Raw genomic sequence first — 18,449 nt, forward strand, 5'->3', positions numbered from 1 at the left:
TGCTGCAGACGTTGTGGCCACTGGCCAAGTTTGCGGTGACACCCCCAGACTCAGCAGGATGTAGACACATTGTGGTGTACTTTTTTGCTGATACGCAGTGTTTGCCTTGCTATGTATTCATTCATGAGGACTCCTGGACAGAGGAGGTTGCTTTACGCACGGCTCGCTCTGCTTTGGCTTGGACCAGGCACTCACTGCAGTCTCGCCTATCTAGAGGACGCTCGGATGCGGATTACTCCCCATCCAAGCCTGCTTCGAAGATAGCTCGTCTTGCTGTTGCGGCAGCATCTGTTCTCTCTCGCTCCCCATGAGGATCGTCTCGTAGAACGTGCAGAGACTAGGTGGGCCCCAGTTTCAGCGACAGCGGGGCCGATTGCGTCAAGAGCTTCAGCGTTGCCTTGTGGGAGGAGAGATTGATCTCCTTATGCTTCAGGAGCACCATTTGTCTGAGAGCCGCATTCGGCGATGTGGTCAGATTTTGCGTGGACGCTATGATACCTTTTGGTCAGCTGCTTTTGGACCTGGAGGCGTCCAGGGTGGGGTATGTATGACTATTGCGGACTCACTACAGCAGGCCATTGTGGGCAGAGGGATTATTGTACCAGGCAGGGCTCAGTGGATTACTATGTAGGTTCAGGGTAGCCTTGTGGGTTTCCTGAACATCTATGCGCCCAATGTGGCGAGTGCTCGTGCAGAGTTGACCAATGGTGTGTAGGAGGGGACTTCAACATGTTGGAGGACCCTTCTGACAGGATCGGAGGCAGCCATGCTACTGTGCATGGAGTCGAGTTAGCAGCTTGGGAGAGGTTTTGTATGACGCTGAGGGTCTCGGATACATGGCAGCATTCTGGCTTTGTGAGGCCTCCAGAGAGTCTTGCCTTCTCTAGATCGGACCGCAGAGTGGGAGGAGTGAATCTATCGCGCATAGATCGCTTCTACACTAGTGACCACTTCAGTGACTTGGGGGGATCAGTGGGCATCCTGGCAGGGACATCCTTCTCGGACCATGCACCAGTGATTCTCACAGTGGCAGATAGGCAGAGGAGTGGGAGCACGATGCTTCGCATCCCAGAGCGGGTCTTGTTGGACTCAGCACTCAGAGAGAGGGTCGAGGCTCTATGGACAGAGGGCATGGACAACCAGGCTCCACCTGCAGACAGAGTGGCCTCAGGTCTAGCTCAGCTTAGCCACTTCTTTCTCCAAGAGTCTCTGGCTCGACGGGCTGCAGCGAGAGAGGAGGAGCAGCGTCTCAGACGAGGCATTGCTTCACTACAGAGGATGCAGGAGCAGCATCCAGACAGTCCATGGTTGAAGGAGCAGTTACAGCAGGCTCGACAGGAGCTTGCTTGCACAGAGGAGAGGCGCCATGAGTTGCCTTTCATCGACAGGCATCTCAGTGGACTCAGGTGGGTGACAGGGTGACAGGTGTTTTTTTTGAGACAGTGGGACCTCGGCACTCGCATGCCAAGGTCAATCAGTTGAGGAGACCCGATGGGTCAGTTGTTTGTGAGCCTGAGGATATGCGTGCAGTCGCTATTGACTTTTACCGTGAGCTACTGTCGGCTGAGCCCGAGTCAGAGAGACAGGATGTATGCAGGGAGCAGGTTTGGGCACAGATGCCCTGTCTTGTGACTCAGGAGATGCGGCAGAGGCTTGAGTTACCTCTTCAGCTTGAGGAACTGCACACGGCTCTTAGGGCCCTCCCTCGTGGTAGCTGTCCAGGTGAGGATGGGCTGACTCCCAGCTTCTTCTTGGAGTACTGGGACCTGCTTGGCCCAGATCTTTGTAGTGCCTTTCAGTACATTCTGCACACAGAAGTGATGCCGGATAGCATGAGTGAGGGCCTGATTTACCTCATTCCAAAGGAGGGTGGCTCCTTGGATGAGATTCGACAGTGGCGCCCCATCACCATTCTCAACTCAGCCTACAAAATTCTTGCCAAGGCTCTGAGTTTGAGGATTCAGCCACTTTTGGAGAGCCTTATACATGGGACTCAGACAGGTTTTGTCAAGGAACGCAGTATCCTTGGCAACATCTTCACTTTTGAGAGGCTTCTGCCCTTGCACGGCTCCGTGGGGAGGACCTTGTGATTCTTCTTCTCGATTTTGAGAAGGCATACGACAGAGTCGACTCGCACTTTCTAGAGGGCACGCTACGCAGGATGGGCTTCTCAGAGGCTTGGATCAGAGGGGTGTCAGCTTTGTACAGACAGGCTCACAGTCAGGTGCTTTTGGCAGGAGGTAGAGGTGAGCGCTTCATGCTCACACGATCGGTCAGACAGGGTTGTCCTCTTGCCCCCTTTCTCTTTCTGTTCAATGCGGAGGCGATGAGCAGATTTTTGGTATCACAGCAGGTTGGTTTGAGGGGCTTAGCACTCCCTCTACGGGGAGATGAGCTTCTGGACGCTGAGTTTGCCGACGACTCGGCCTTGTACTTAAAGGGCCAGGAGGCCAATTTACACAGATGTGGGCAGGCTTTGGAGACCTTCTGCTGTGCATCGGTCGCACTGATCAACTGGAGAAAGACAGTGGCTTTCTCGGTTGGTAGTGCTCCGGTGCCAGATTGGATGCCAGGAGAGGGTTTCAGGTGGATTCCTCCAGGGACTGCAGTTCGGTACTTGGGTTGTCAGGTTGGTTTGGATTTGTCCCCCGAGCAGCAGATTGCTCCTCTTCTCCTGTCCATCAGGAGAAAGCTGTTACATTGGAGCTCAGCCCGACTTTCGCTGGCTGGTAGAGTAGTAGTTGCCAACCAGGTGTTGTTGGCGACTATGTGGTACATCACTTCTTGCTGGATCTTCTCGAGTTCTTGCATCAGCCAGGTAGAGAGGCTGATCAGGAACTTCCTTTGGTCAGGTCGCGACACTCAGATTGCCCGAGCCAAGGTGGCTTGGTCGGTCATCACACTTCCTTGTTCTCAGGGAGGGCTTGGGATCATTGATCCAGCACAGCAGAGCAGAGCCCTTCTTGGGAAGTTCGTCGTCAGAGGACTTCTTCCAGGCGAGGAGCCCTGGAAGGAGTTCTTGTTGCAGAGGCTTCGTGCCAGGGTGCCTCAGTCAGGAGGCCCTTGGCAACCTTCTACCAGATGGATCTTTACAGAGTTGCGTCGAGTTGGTTTGAGCAGGAGACTGGAGGACCGATTCGCTGTGAGTCTGCTTCGTTCCTGGGAGCTATTACGGCGTGGCCTAGAGCAGAGACAGCCGACGTGCACGGAGGAGCGCCTACGGCAGCCCCTCGTCTGGAACCCCATGGTTAGCACTCAGCGAGGCCACTTGGTTGGGAGTAGGCCTCATGTTTCTTGGGGTCCCATGGCAGCAGGTCCAGCGCGCTCTCTAGGTGACTGGCTAGAGTTCACAGGTTTGTCAGAGGAGGTGCAGGTTGTCCAGCTACAGGGCATGAGAGGGGTTCAGAGCATGTGTCAGGACATCTCAGAGTCAGTTCCAGCTGACTGGCTCACGCCTCTCGAGCCAGTGGCACCCCGGTGGATGGGAGCCTTCACACGACTGGAGGTTCTCATTTCAGTCAGGGCTTGCTCAGAGACTGTCCCAGCCCTGTTCTTCGAGCTTCAGGGTGGGGGACGACTACAGAGAGTTGCAGTAGAGGCCCCGCAGGTAGCAGAGTGTTTCCATATGCGTCTGCAATGGGTAGTTTGATGTATGCAATGATTGCTACTCGCCCAGACATTGCATTTGCAGTGGTAGTAGTAAGTCGATACATGTCAAACCCAAGCAAGAAACATTGGGAGGCAGTGAAAGGAATATTGAGATACCTGAAAGCTACAAAGAGTATGCGTATATGCTATGGGAGTCAGGAGCTAAGTGTAAAGGGTTTTACAGACTCAGATTATGCAGGTGACTTAGACAACCGAAGGTCTACGTCAGGGTATGTCTTTACATTGGCTGGTGGAGCAGTATCATGGCGTTCTAGATTACAAGATTGTGTTACTCAGTCTACTATAGAGGCTGAATATGTTGCAGCATCAGAGGCATGCAAAGAATCAATTTGGCTTAATCGACTAGTAACAGATTTGGGAATCAAAGAAGAGATGCCTGAGTTATATTGTGATAGTCAGAGTGCTATACAATTGGCTCGCAATCCAGTTTATCACTCAAAGACAAAGCATGTGGATGTGAAGTATCATTTCATCAGGGAAATGCTAGAGGATAAGCAAATTCAGCTTGTCAAAGTTCACACCACAGAAAATCCTGCTGATCTACTTACAAAAGGACTTCCCTCAGAGAGCTTTGCACATTTTCGCAAGCAGTTAGGTGTAGGGTAGTACATCACTTCTCTACATCTCTTCTATATTAGCTTGTATAGTAGCTTCTCTCATACTTAAAGTACCACATTGGACTTTAAGTGGGAGGTTCTTGGGGTATAAAGCCCAATGTGGTCACCCAGGTAAGTGGGCGGGCCGTCAGGTATGTACACATATTCTTTTGTAAAAACCTAATAAGAACTCACTATGCTCTGTACATTACAACAGAGCGAGTTCAACATATCATCGTGCTCTTCTTCTTGCACTCTCTCTCGCGTCGCACTGTCGCTCATACTCCTTCAAACCCCCCCCCCCCCCCCCCCCCCCCCCCCCCCCCCCACACCCCACCCCACCTTCTCACTAGGTAAGAGCCCATTTAAGAAGTGTAAGACTACTTTGTCCCCCTACATTTTTGAAGACATAGAGTGTGTCCACCACTCTCTTCTCATTGGCTGGCCTTTCCAGAGGATCCGAGTTGTGGGCATCTGTGGGAGGACTTGCGTCATAGACCCTGACCCAGCAGCTCTTGAGACAGGACACTGGAGGCTATGGGCTTGGGAGTGTTGTCCACTGGCACGAGTACAGTGGGATCCTGGTGAGTGGCTATGGAGGGACCCATTCTCTTCTGCAGACCGCCCAGGAGTCCCTTTCTTTCAGTACACTGTTTGGCTTGGACGTCATATACTTGCAGCACAGAGTGAGGCCCGCCCCGCTGCAGCACGTCATTGGCAGGAGGAGGGTCTCACAGTTGAGTTCTTGGCAGCTTTTTGGCAGAGGCTGTGGGACTCCAGACAGCCGAGGCGCGTCACCTTGTTCCAGTGGTTGGTTGCACACAGAGCCACAGCAGTAGGGAGCTGGCTTGTACATAGTGGTCTCTCGGCCGCATGTACAGCCTGTGACCAGTTGGTGGAGAGTCAGCGTCACTGTCTTTGGGACTGTCCCTCGGCCCAGCAGGTGTGGTTACGAGTTCTTCGGCTGATGCCTGCCCTCTCCACGGCTCGACAGTACACTTGGGGGGCAGCGGCTTAGTCCACCCTCACGGGCCCGGCACTTCAGTTTGAGCTATCTTCCACCAGCAGGATGATAGTGATACAGGGGGGTCGACCTACACTCCAGCTTGCTACAGACCTTACTCCACAGGAGTGGAGCAGTGAGAGAGCGGAGTGTTGGGAGCTCATCAGCGGCCTAGCTCTCTGGTTCATCTGGCGGGCCTGTTGTTTCCGCATCTTTGAGGCTCGCCTTGTACCACCAGCAGAGACTGTTCGTGACTTTTGGCTAGAGCTGATCCATACTCTCAGAGGACAGCTTGAGGGACTACAGGGCAGCTCCGACCGCATGCGGGAGCGCCGCGAGGCTTTCCTTCGACTCTGGCGCCCTGGGCCGTTCTACTCCATGGTCCAGGGGGTGCTCAGATGGCACTACTGTCCACCTGTGTGGCTTTTCCCTCCTCCTATCTCTTGATTTAGCCCCATTGTACATATGCTGTTTTTTCATTGGGAGAGTCTCCCCACCATGCTTGTTGTAGCCCTCTCTTGCAGAGGTGGATGTAGCCCTATGGGCAGTTTTCATTAACTAATAGAAGGATCTTTTTCTATAAAAAAAAATTGTCCAATAGTTTGCTACAAGTGGAAGTAGAGAAGTGGGTGCCAAGCTGGTGTCGGTTCTTTCCCCCCTCCTCTTTCTTTTGCTTTGTGTGTGAAGGGCTTAATTCCATTCACAGGTTACAAATCATAAGAACTTGGTGTCAAAATGCTGCAGGGAAGACTAGACAACATTCTTTTGTTGCACTTTGTGTTTTACAGCCCTTTGGAGGCTCCATGCTGAAGATGTTATTCAAGGTGAAGCAAGCTTGTTGTTTTACCCTATGCCTCTATTGCTTTGCTGCTACTAAAGGTAGTAAAACACAAAAATGTTTCCCTGTACCTTATTGACACAAAGTTCTTTTTGTAACTTGTAAACAGAATCCAGACCTTCCCATCTAGAGAGAGAGAGAGAGAGAGAGAGAGAGAGAGAGAGAGAGAGAGAGAGAGAGAGAGAGATATTAACGTCTCGAAAGAGCCAAAATGGCCCATGAGACAAGAAACCATACATCTGGTAATACATCTCTCGTCTACTGAAACAGAAAAAAAGATCTACTCAACATCATAGTGATGTTTGAGTCTACAAAGCTAAAACTAAGCTAAAACTGAGAATATGTACAAATACATGACTGATCCCATCCAAATCTGACCATCAACTCTCTTATCTCCCTGTCCTCTATCCCAAGATATCCCAGATGGGTAGATCCAGTATAGAGAGGCCGCTGAAAGGTGGCACTCGTCTCTGATGTCAAGCGATGATGGCTCTGATATGGTGCAAATGGCGAGGTCTAGGTCGAAGACCCGGGTGGTCGAGGACGGCGAGTACGACCCTGTGCAGTGGCCTGATCAAGACGGACTCCTCTAGGCCTCGATGGACGTGGTCTTGGGGGTGGGGATGTATCCATAGACGGAGTCTGTGTCCCAAGGTCCTCTCCCTCTCTACTGAAGAAGTCACGCATAGTGCGCTGTCGATCTGCTGGTGGAGAACTGTCTTGTAATAGTCTGTCCCTGTGCCTCCTCAGCTCTAGTAAAAAGAGTCCGAGGCATCTCTGGTCCTCATAATCCATCACCCAACGTAATGGTCCAAAGCCCTCTCTGAAAAGGCAGTGGTATCTCCCCTTGATCTCGTAATAGACTGTGCAGCGGCAAATGTAATGCTCCTTAGATTCCACCTCTTGGTGACATAGCTGACATGTCCTATCTGTCCGGGCCATCTGCATGTATCTGTCTGTCTCGATGCGTAGTTGATGGGAGGAGGTACGAATCTCCCCAATGGCACTGCGCAACCCATGTGAGAGATGTACATCCATGTATGCTGGCCGAATTACAAAACCCTCCAACGAAACATGCAAGAAGTGGTCCCTGTAATGGGCCATCTTCGTGCCTAATGGCTCTGGAGGTCGCTGCCAGGTCCTTTCTGTTTCCAGCTGCACAATATCTGATCTGATCACCCGGTTGCGCTCAGTGCGCGTAAGCTGGAGGTGCGGGCAGTCCAAGCTATACTGGAAGGGTGGAAGTGCATCCATTTGTAGTCCATGTCTCCCAAACCATGTCTGCATTTGTGCATACCAACAATCGTGAACCCCATCTTCTGCTAACTGTCTGGAGGAATCCAGTGCCAATCTCGAATATCTCTCTGGGGGGAGCTCCCATATGCGATGTAGGCCTGTCACACTCTGAAATATGATTGCTCAAGCCTCTGAGAGAGAGAGAGAGAGAGAGAGAGAGAGAGAGAGAGAGAGAGAGAGAGAGAGAGAGAGAGAGAGAGAGAGAGAGAGAGAGAGAGAGAGAGAGACGTCAGAGGCTTGAGCTGCCACTATTGCTTGAGGAGCTGCACACGGCTCTTAGGGCCCTCCCCCGTGGTAGCAATCCAAGTGAGGATGGGTTGACTCCCAGTTTTTTCTTGGAGTACTGGGACGTGCTTGGCCGAGATCTCTATAGTGCTTTTCACTACATTTTGCACACAGGAGTGATGCCTGACAGCATGAGTGAGGGCCTGATCTACCTCATTCCCAAGGAGGGTGGCTCCTTGGATGAGATTCGACAGTGGCGCCCCATCACCATCCTCAACTAAGCCTACAAAATTCTTGCCAAGGCTCCGAGTTTGAGGATTCAGCCACTTCTAGAGAGCCTTTTACATAGGACTCAGACAGGTTTTGTCAAGGAACGCAGTATCCTTGACAACATCTTTACTTCCTGGGAGGCTTTTGTCCTGGCACGGCTCCGTGGTGAGGACCTAGTGATTCTTCTTCTCGATTTTGAGAAGGCATACGACAGAGTTGACTGGGACTTTCTAGAGGGCACTCTACGCAGGATGAGCTTCTCAGATGCTTGGATCAGAGGGGTGTCAGCTTTGTACAGACAGGCTCACAGTCAGGTACTTTTGGCAAGAGGTAGAGGTGATCGCTTCATGCTCACATGTTCGGTCAGACAGGGCTGTCCTCTTGCCCCCTTCCTCTTTTTGTTCTATGCGGAGGCGATGAGCAGGTTTTTGGTGTCGCAGCAAGTTGGTCTACGGGGCTTAGCACTCCCTATTCGGGGAGATGAGCTTCTTGATGCTGAATTTGCCGACGATTCAGCCTTGTACTTAGATGGCCAGGAGGCCAACCTTCACAGATGTGAGCAGGCTGTGGAGACCTTCTGTTGTGCATCGGGCGCACTGATCAACTGGAGAAAGACAGTGGCTTTCTCGGTTGGTAGTGCTCCTGTGTCTGATTGGATGCCAGGAGAGGGTTTTAGGTGGATTCCCCTAGGAACTGCAGTTCGGTACTTGGGATGTCAGGTTGGTTTGGACTTGTCTCCCGAGCAGTAGATTGCTCCCCTTCTCCTGTCTATCACGAGAAAGTTGTTACATTGGAGCTCAGCACGACTTTCTTTGGCTGGCAGAGTAGTAGTTGCCAACCAGGTGTTGTTGGCGACTATGTGGTACATCACTTCTTGCTGGATCTTCTCGAGTTCTTGTATCAGCCAGGTAGAGAGACTGATCAGGAACTTCCTTTGGTTAGGACGTGACACTCAGCCCGAGCCAAAGTGGCTTGGCAGGTCATCACTCTTCCTTGTTCACAGGGAGGGCTTGGGATCATTGATCCAGCATAGTAGAGCAGAGCCCTTCGTGGGAAGTTCATCGTCAGAGGGCTTCTTCCAGGTGAGGAGCCCTGGAAGGAGTTCTTGCTACAGCGGCTTCGTGCTAGGGTGCCTTAGGCAGGAGGCCCTTGGCAACCTTCGACCAGATGGATCTTTACAGAGATGCGCAGAGTTGGTTTGAGCAGGAGACTGGAGGACCGCTTCGCTGTGAGGTTGCTTCGATCTTGGGAGCTCTTGCGGCAAGACCTGGAGCAGAGATAGCCTACGTGCACGGAGGAGTGCCTACGGCAGCCCCTCGTCTGGAACCCCATGGCTAGCACTGAGAGAGGCCACTTGGTTGGTAGTCGGCCTCATGTTTCCTAGGGCCCCATGGCAGTGGGTCCAACGCGCTCTTTAGGTGACTGGTTAGAGTTCACAGGTTTGTCAGAGGAGGTGCAGGGTTTCTAGCTACAGGGCATGAGAGGGGTGCAGAGCATGTGCCAGGACATCTTAGAGTCAGTCCCTGCTGAGTGGCTCACGCCTCTCGAGCCAGTAACACCCTGGTGGATGGGAGCCTTGACACGGCTGGAGGTTCTCATCTCAGTCAGGGCCTGCTCAGAGACTGTTCCATCCCTTTTCTTCGAGCTTCAGGGTGGGGGACGCCTTCAGCGAGTTGCAGTAGAGGCCCCATAGGTGGCAGAGTGCTGTTTTCAGAGGATCCGAGTAGTGGGCATCTGTGGGAGGACTTGTGTCATAGATCTTGACCCAGCAGCTCTTGAGACTGGACACTGGAGGCTGTGGGCTTAGGAGTGTTGTCCACTGGCACGAGTACAGTGGGATCCTGGTGAGTGGCTATGGAGGGATCCCTTCTCTTCTGTAGACCACTCAGGAGTCCCGTTCTTTCAGTACACTGTTCGACTGGGACGTCATGTACTAGCAGCGCACAGAGAGGCCCGCCCCGCTACAACACCTCATTGGCAGGAGGAGGGTCTCACAGCTGAGTTCTTGGCAGCATTTGGGAGAGGTTGTGGGACTCTAGACAACCGAGGCGAGTCACCTTGTTTCAGTGGCTGGTCGCACACAGAGCTACAGCAGTTGGGAGCTGGCTAGTGCATAGTGGTCTCTCGACCGCATGTGCAGCTTGTGACCATCTTGTGGAGAGTCAGCGTCACTGTCTTTGGGACTGTCCCTCGGCCCAGCACGTGTGGCTATGAGTTCTTTGGCTGATGCTTGCTCTCTCCACGGCTCGACAATACACTTGGGGAGCAGCGGCTTGGTCCACCCTCACGGGCCCGACACTTCAGTTTGAGCTATCTTCCACTAGCAGGATGATAGTGATGCAGGAGGGGCGACCTACACTTCAGCCTGCTACAGAGCTTACTCCACAGGAGTGGTGCATTGAGAGAGAGGAGTGTTGGGAGCTCGTCAGTGGCCTGACACTCTGGTTCATCTGGCGGGCCCGTTGCTTCCGCATCTTTTAGGCTCGCCTTGTACCACCAGCAGAGATTGTTCACGATTTTTGGCTAGAGCTGATCCACACTTTCAGAGGACAGCTCGAGGGACTACAGGGTAGCTCCGACCGCATGCGGGACCGCAGAGAGGCTTTCCTTAGACTCTGGCGTCTTGGGCCTTTCTACACCATGGTCTAGGGTGTACTCCGATGGCACTACCGACCACCTGTGTGACTTTTCCCTCCCCCCATTTCTTGATTTAGCCCCATTGTACATATGCGGGTTTTTTCATTGGGAGAGTCTCCCACCATGGTTGTTGTAGCCCTCTCTTGAAGAGGTGGTTGTAGCCCTATGGGCAGTTTCAGTAACTAATAGAAGGATCTTTTTCTCGAAAAAAAGAAAAAAAACATTAGACCCCTTCACAATTAAGGGGCTACTCATGGTAGGTCAGTTATTGGCTACAATATGTAGATAACAACCGGTTCCATTGTTGAGGATGTGGTTCAAGGTGAAAGTAGTATTCATGCAACTTAGCTTGTCCTTTTGCCCTATGCCCCTATATCTTTGCTACTAGTTCCAATCTATAGACCTCGACCAATGACTTCCCTACCCTAGTAGCCTCCCAATTTTGGGATAGTTGCTAAACTAATAAATTTTAAGTATGACATGGATAACAATTGATAGGTTCTTCTTATCAAGCCACCACAAAATTGATAAGCTGGGCCTCTGGCTTGAAGACAATAGCCAAACTTCTGATGCGCTCGATTATCTTTCCCTCTCTCAACATACTGCAGTAGAAGACCAATTTCCATGTAGATACTTTAAATTTCAACTATAGAATTCTGAGATGTTGCTCCCCTCGATAGCCTTTTGCACCCTCCATGAATTTGATCATAATGCTGTGTCGTAGTACCATACTGGAATCCACAATCTGTGTTCCATGGACTTGACCATAAGGCTGTATTCGTAGCTGGGTCAGTGGGGTATGCTTCTTGCTATGTGCATGGAGAATATCAATGTGGTTCCGTCTAGAATTCCATTACTACTAAATAGCATGTCCTGTAGCAAGAATTGGCTTGTTTTGCCCAATAGCACCATCTGCCACACCACCTCAATGGTATGATGGCAAGGTGATTGCGATTCCTAGTCAAGAGGTTGCGACCTTGCTTGTCCACGTGTCGTCTTCTTTTTTGTATTGGGGACAAAAATTGTGTCACGAGGACGTGGCAATTGCTAACCTTAGTTGTTGGTTTCTTTCCAATGATTTTCGTTTAATTTTTGAGACCGTCTTTTTGAAGTTGCAAATGGCCGGACATTCTATGGCCAGTGTGAAACAGTAGTTTCACCCGCAGACAGGAAGCTGATCGGCACTGGAATTCTAGTAGTAAAAGGGTGTTTAGGCTCAGTTCAAAGTCATCTAGGTTCCCTCGCCGCACTTGATAAGTTGGTGGATAGTAGGAAATTAACTCCATCGAGGCACAGTGACAAGGTGGGGTCACCCAGAGAAAATCACCCAAGAATTGGGCTACATTGCATTTTTGGACGTGTTCGAGTGGTGAAAGATGGTCAAATGATCGGTGAGAGTCCAATGGAAGTATCTCCTAAACTTTAGGAAACTGCTATTTTGGGCCACGAAATCTGTTCGCGTCATTAGCTTCAGAATGACAAGGGGAACATTTTATTACGTTGCTGCAAAGTCAACTGAGCAACCGGTTGAGATTTTTTTAGACCGGAAGGTACAAAATGGAAAAACCATGCATGAGTGCCACTTGGCACATTTTTGGGCATTTTCCACTTTGAGCGAGAGAGAAGCGTTAAAATAAACGTGGGGGTTGCATTTTTCAGCCGTATGGTGGATTGTTGCAGGTACCAAAGCTATTCTGTGCAAGCTTTCCCTCTCATGTACAGTGTAGTGCAAGAAGTGATGTCCTGCACACTCTACACTGCTCTCTCTCCCCCGAGCCTCTTTGAGCAGGAACATGAGTAGCACATGAGTAGCTAACTGCTACTCCAAAAGCAAGCACCGGTGAGGGTGATAACCTCACCTAACATGTGCATTTTCAGTGCTGGCTATGCGTTGTTTTTGGACTGTTTTGCAGCCGTATGGATGCCAAAAGCATTGGGAACAGTGCCCCGCTGTTAGAGGACAGTTCCGGGACTGTTTAGGGCTGAAAACATGGTAAAAACAACGAGCTGTAATTGCTGTTTTTGGGCTGAAAACAGAGGGTTTATGTCCTTGGAAGCGAGTTCCAGCAGGGGGATTTGTTCAGGGCGAGTTTTAGGACCGTTATGTTGCCGAAATTTTGCCAGATGAGGTGTGATCTATACACGTGAACTTTACCCCAGTTTTTGGGGCCTACAGGTGGTCGGCGTCTGCTCGGAGCATTCTAGCTTCCGAGCCATGTGTGCTTTGAAGTGTTAATTCCCATTAGAGGTTCCTTCTACAAGGTTTCTCTGTGTGTTACACCTTAAAGTAATGTTTCGGGTGAAAGCCAAAGTCTACCGCCCTACGGGGCGGTTTCAAATTGCCTCTGGTTGATGGCTGCAATCGCAGTCCAAATACCCATGCATTTACATAAACCACACCCTTGAGAATTGGTGACTCTCACCAAAGGGATACCATTAGTCTTAAGTGCTATGTAGAGAATCCTCCATATTTATACGAGGTAGGGAAAAGTGGTTTATAATTTTATCGAAGGCCTTGTAAGCTTACCAACAGCTGAAAGTTGGATGACATTAGGAGGAGGATTCAATCTTCAAAGCATGTTACAGGGAATGGCCAGTTTCAGGCTTCCGTTTGTGGTTCCCATTCCAATTTCCCGTTTGGAATCCCCATTCCGTGTTTTAGACGCGAGTATCTGTAACAGGGAATAACATTTCATGCCCGTTTCTATTCCCCATTCTGCGTTCCAAATTTCCGTTCCTGGTATGCCTCAAAGCGCTTTTAAGTAGCGCAGATTCGACTGTGGCATCTTGGACATTGAGAGGGCTTTGGGCAATCACCGCAACAACCAACAGCATACTCCACATGAAAGTATCTTTCCCCCATGGGCTAAATGTCCGTGACTGACGAGCATCTGCTAGCAGGTGCACCTGGCAGATCCACAGTCTTCAAAGGCTTTGAAGTAGCACAGATTTTCACAGTGGCATCTTGAACATAAGAGGGCTCTGGGCAATCACTGCAACAATCAACAGCTTACTCCACTTGAAAGTATATTCTCCCAATGGGCTAAATGGCCATGATCGACCAGCATCTGCTAGCAGGTGCCTTGGAGGATCTGAGGTCGTTGGCCTGTTGGGGGCATGCCAAAGAGCTCTGTTGTCTAAAGTATCTTATCATGGCATATGAGCAATTTTAACATGCAAATCATCAGCACATTTTGATATATGCCAGTGTTTAATGTTTATTCATGTATGCATACATGAGATTGTGTGTGCACGTACAAACGCACATGTGCACAAGCAAGACACATTGTATAGACATGTGCAAACTTTAATCATTGTGGAAGATAACCGAAAATTAACTAGTCACACTATGTTTGTACTTCATATATTATCTTTGCAGAAATAAGAGTAATCGGTATGGGGGTTGAAAGGTTATTGATCTTGTCATGGTAATTGCCAAGGAATTACTTTATGATCTGTGTATCAGGGACCTTCTTGCTATGGGGCAATCAATAAGAATACTTCAGACTCTGCGTTCTAGATTGGAGGCGCATCTCAATCCTTATTTTGGCTCTTTGAGATGTGATATCAATCTTCTTAAATTGGGGCAGAAACTTCAGGTATATACAGTTTCAGTTTTCTTGCAAAGTGCGTGAAAAGGTTCATTGTGCTGTACTAACTGCTTAAATCTTGGTGGCAAGCTATGAAGTGTTTCATTCACTTCTATTGCTAGCTGAAATTTTTTGAACAGCTTGCTTGTGTAATAATTCTCATTTTGCTTTTTTGCTGACAGAATTATATTGACGTGGGGGCTTCCTCAATCATACAAGCTGGATATATAGTAAAAGAGGATGCTGATGAGGCCCTAAACGAACTTAGAAAAGAAATACACACTTTAGATGCATCTTTGAAGGATTTTGAGAAACTTGAACGGGATCGTACAGGACTTTCATCCTTGAAGGTAACTGACATAAAAGTGTTACTTGCTTGAATAGGAGTTAGGCAAAAGGTAAGAGACATGGTTCAGTTACTCTCTCAGCGACGTATGATAGCGCGACTAACTAGATGCTCCTACATCACTCACACAATCAGGGATTAATTGACTACTGCGTTGACTGTTGAGGTGCAGGTCGTGTTTAGGACTTCATCCAAGGTCCTTTTATTGCTATTCTCTCATCAAAGGAGTTTGCCTCAACCCTGGTTGCTTGCTCTCCTCTCCTGGGGGTTGACAGATTGAATCAGGTCCCCTTGAGCAGATCAAGACTGCTTTTGTGACTCCATGGGGTATTTTTCATCTACAAGAAAATGTCATTGGGCGAAAAAACGCCCCACCTTCCTTCAAAAATACGGTCCACAACATACAAGCTCGCTGCTGCCGTATGCTGCTCCCGCCGTCGCTGAAGGTTCCCCCCTTCTCGCCCTGGCGCCCCCTCAGCGCGCAGCCCTCTCTCCCGCCCCCGTGGTGCCCTGTCGCCCCGCCCGCCTCTGCATCGCGGGTTCCCCTTCCCCCCCCCGCCCCCCCCCCCCCCCCCCCCCCCCCCCCCCCCCCCCCCCCCCCCCTCCCTCGTGTCACGCTTCTCAGCTTGCAGATAGGTTGTTAATTGAGCCTCCTTGTAAGCGCCTCGGCGCCGACGCCCTCCTCGATTCAGCAGTTGACCCAGAATGGCGGCTTTTGCTCCACCTCAGAGGGACTCTACAGAAGCCCCCTCGCCCGACACCGCAGAGCCGACCCTTCGACTTGCTCTTTCGACAGAAGAGCAAGCGAGCTTGATGGCCGAAGTGGAACGCTTGCAGACCACTTTGCTTATCTGCAAGATCATTGGCACTCGGCCCAGTCAGGGTGAGGTTCGAGATTTATTTCAGGCCGGCCTCCTCTCCGATGTGGGCAAGATCCTCGGGAGAGGGCACTACCAGATAGAGTTCGAGTCTCCAAAGATGACGGCCAAGGTGATTTCAATGAGCCCGCTCGGCATCCGAGCAGCTCGAGCTTACTGCAGACAATGGTATCATGGTTTGACTCTACTAGAGATGTGCTTGAGGAGGAGGCCGACTTGCCTATTTCGGTTTGCTTCTCAGGCTTGAGGAGGGAGTACCTCCCTCTTCTCCGTAGGATTGGTTCCATGTTCCGGATAGTTTTGGAGTTTTGGTGACCGCCATCCTACAACTCGCCTGGTTGCTTGCTCTCCTCCCCTTGGTGGCCAACATCCTACAACTCAGCAGCATTGGGTTTCAACAGGGAACCATTTTGACCCTATTCAACATGACCCCCTTGAGGAGGTTCCATCCTCTTCACCTCTGCTGCCTCCACCACCTCCCCCTCCTCCCTCCTCAGACGCTACCGCTCTGCCTCCCCCGCCTCCTCCCTCCCCCCCACCTCCCGCTCCTCCTCTCTCCCTAGTGGGGCCCATAGCCTCATCTCCCGACCCCTCCCTCACTCCTCAGACGCAGGGAATTGGACACATGTATGCAACGATGCGTTCTCTTGGTAGTGCTTTTCAGACTTCCCCTTTTGCAGCAGTCCCTCGGGGTTTGACTAGCTTTGGCATTCGCAGACGATGGGACTTTTCGACTATAACTTGACACGGTTTCTAGGTTATTCTTCTCCCGATCTGGAGAAGGCTTGCTTTTGAATCCACATCCTCTTTCTTGCAGAGCGGTAGTTTTCTCCTTTCCGTTGTGCAACAGGGATCCTATAGAGTGGACCTTGCACACAGTGCTTGACTGGCACCAGATTGAGGCCACTAAGTTCTCACACCACACAGGGAACCGAGGGGTGACAGATCTGGTACAGACACTTTGGCCTTTAGCCAAGTTCAGCGTGATGCCACCGTATGCAACAGGTTGCAGGCACATTGTGGTGCATTTGTTTGCTGACACTCAGTGCCCTTCCTACTTTCTATTTGTACATGAGGATTCTTGGATAGAAGATGTAGCCCTATGGGCTGCATGCTCGGCCTAGGCCTGGGTGGGAAAGTCATTCTAGACGCGCTTGTCTAGAGGTCGCTCGGATGCGGATTACTCCCCATCCAAACCGGCCTCAAAGATAGCGAGGTTGGCTATTGTTGCAGATTCTGTTTTCTCTCACTGACCCCATGAGGATCGTCTCATGGAATGTGTAGGGATTAGGAGGGCGCCTGTTTCAGCGTCAGAGGGGTCGGTTGCGTCAGGAGCTTTAGTGATGCCTTGTGGGTGGTGAGATTGATATTCTTATGCTACAGGAGCATCATCTCTCTGAGAGCCGCATTCGACGATGTGGTCACATTTTGCGTGGTCGCTATGAGAGGTTTTGGTCAGTTGCATTTTGGACCTGGAGGTATCCAGGGAGGGGTATGTATGACTATTGCTGATTCTTGGCAGCATGCCATTGTGGGCAGAGGTATGCAGATTCAGGGTTGCCTCATGGGTTTCTTGAACATATATGCGCCCAATGTGGCAAGTGTACGAGCAGAATTTTGGTCTTATGTTGTTGAGTCTCTGCCGCATGTAGAGTAGTGGTGTGTTGGGAGAGACTTCAACATGTTGGAGGACCCCTGTGATAGGATAGAAGGTGGCCATGCTATGATGCACGGAGCTGAGTTGGCAGCTTGGAAGCGGCTATGTATGACTGAGGGTTTCTGATGTTTGGCAGCACTCAGGTTTTGTGAGACCCCCAGATAGCTTGTCTTTCTCTCGCTCTGATCGCAGGGTTGGAGGAGTGAATCTATCTAGGATAGATCGCTTCTACGCCAGTGGCCACTTTTGTGACATGGGGGGATTTGTTTGCATCCTTGTAGGGACGACTTTTTTTGACCATGTGCCAGTGATTCTCACAATGACAGACAGAGGAGGGGGGATGTGATGCTAGGCATCCCCAAGCGGTTTTGTTTGGATCCAAAGCTTTGAGGGCGAGAGTAGGCACTTTGAGCAAAGAGTTTGGACTCGCGGCACACCCCTGTTGGTAGAGTGGCCTTTGGACTGGCAGAGCTTAGTCGCTTCTTCCTTTAGGAGTTAGCAGCTCGTTTGGTTGCAACTAGGAAGGGTGAGAAGCGTCTTCGACAGGGAATTGTTTCCTTACAGAGGATACAAGAGCAGCATCAAGACAGCCCATGGTTGGAGGAGCAGATGCAACAGGCTAGGCAGGAGTTGACTAGCATTGAGGAGCGGCGTCATGAGTTTGTCTTCCATCGACAGGCATCTCAATGGATTTAGGTGGGTGATCGAGTTACTAGGGAGTTTTTTGGGCTGTAGGGTTAAGGTGGGTGGATTAGTGTGCCATTCATGCTAATGGCATGCTATGGAGAGGTTAGTGTAGAGCTTGAGAGATAGACTATTGCACAATACAATAGAGTATAATTTTAAATGATAAAAACTTACATCTGTTCAGCAGGATGTGCCTCTATATAGGCTCATACAAAAGAGATAGTCTTCTGACACATTAGCACAAGATGTGGCTGCCTATGCACAAACACAAGTGGCTTTTCTTTACACATGGGTTGTAAGGGGTTCTTCACATGGGTTATTGGCATAGGACTTTTCTAGGTGGAAGAGATTGTTCATACAAGAGATGCAACAAAACCTCGCATCCCAACAATCCTCTCCTATGTGGGTTTGGTTGCATATCACTCACACAATCCTCCCCTCAAAACACATTAGGGTGAGTCACCCAATTCACAAGCCTCTCCTTGAACACAAATGTACCTCCCCTAGATACAGGATGTAGGCACACAAAATATCAGGGTGTAGGCACACACAAGCCTTCCCTGGCACAAATAGAGGGTAAGGTACATTTGAGAGAATGCCATACCACATTTCATTTGTTGTTTGTTGGAGGATTTTTTTTTTAATGTTTTGATCCAATGCAGATTGTGAAAATGCAAAGGAAGATAAATGCACATATATGTACAATAGAGGGAAAAACCACGTGGAAAAAAAACCCTCAAATTATTTATGCTATGCA

At 50.2% G+C, this 18,449-nt stretch overlaps 1 protein-coding gene across 4 annotated transcripts in view; it reads left to right on the forward strand.

Annotated features, from left to right (window-relative positions):
- The window catches only part of DPD1 (Polynucleotidyl transferase, ribonuclease H-like superfamily protein), a 191,151-nt gene that overhangs the window by 110,045 nt on the left and 62,657 nt on the right, over positions 1 to 18,449 (forward strand). For all 4 annotated transcript variants that reach the window (XM_086504031.1, XM_086504032.1, XM_086504033.1 and 1 more), the window contains exons 14-15: positions 14,001 to 14,133; positions 14,307 to 14,474. In XM_086504031.1, the coding sequence (XP_086360157.1) occupies positions 14,001 to 14,133; positions 14,307 to 14,474 (301 nt within the window). The remainder of the gene's footprint in view (positions 1 to 14,000; positions 14,134 to 14,306; positions 14,475 to 18,449) is intronic.

The sequence above is a fragment of the Adiantum capillus-veneris genome, chromosome 28, assembly GCF_014529385.1.
Source record: "Adiantum capillus-veneris isolate H3 chromosome 28, ASM1452938v2, whole genome shotgun sequence".
Lineage (NCBI taxonomy): Eukaryota > Viridiplantae > Streptophyta > Polypodiopsida > Polypodiales > Pteridaceae > Adiantum > Adiantum capillus-veneris.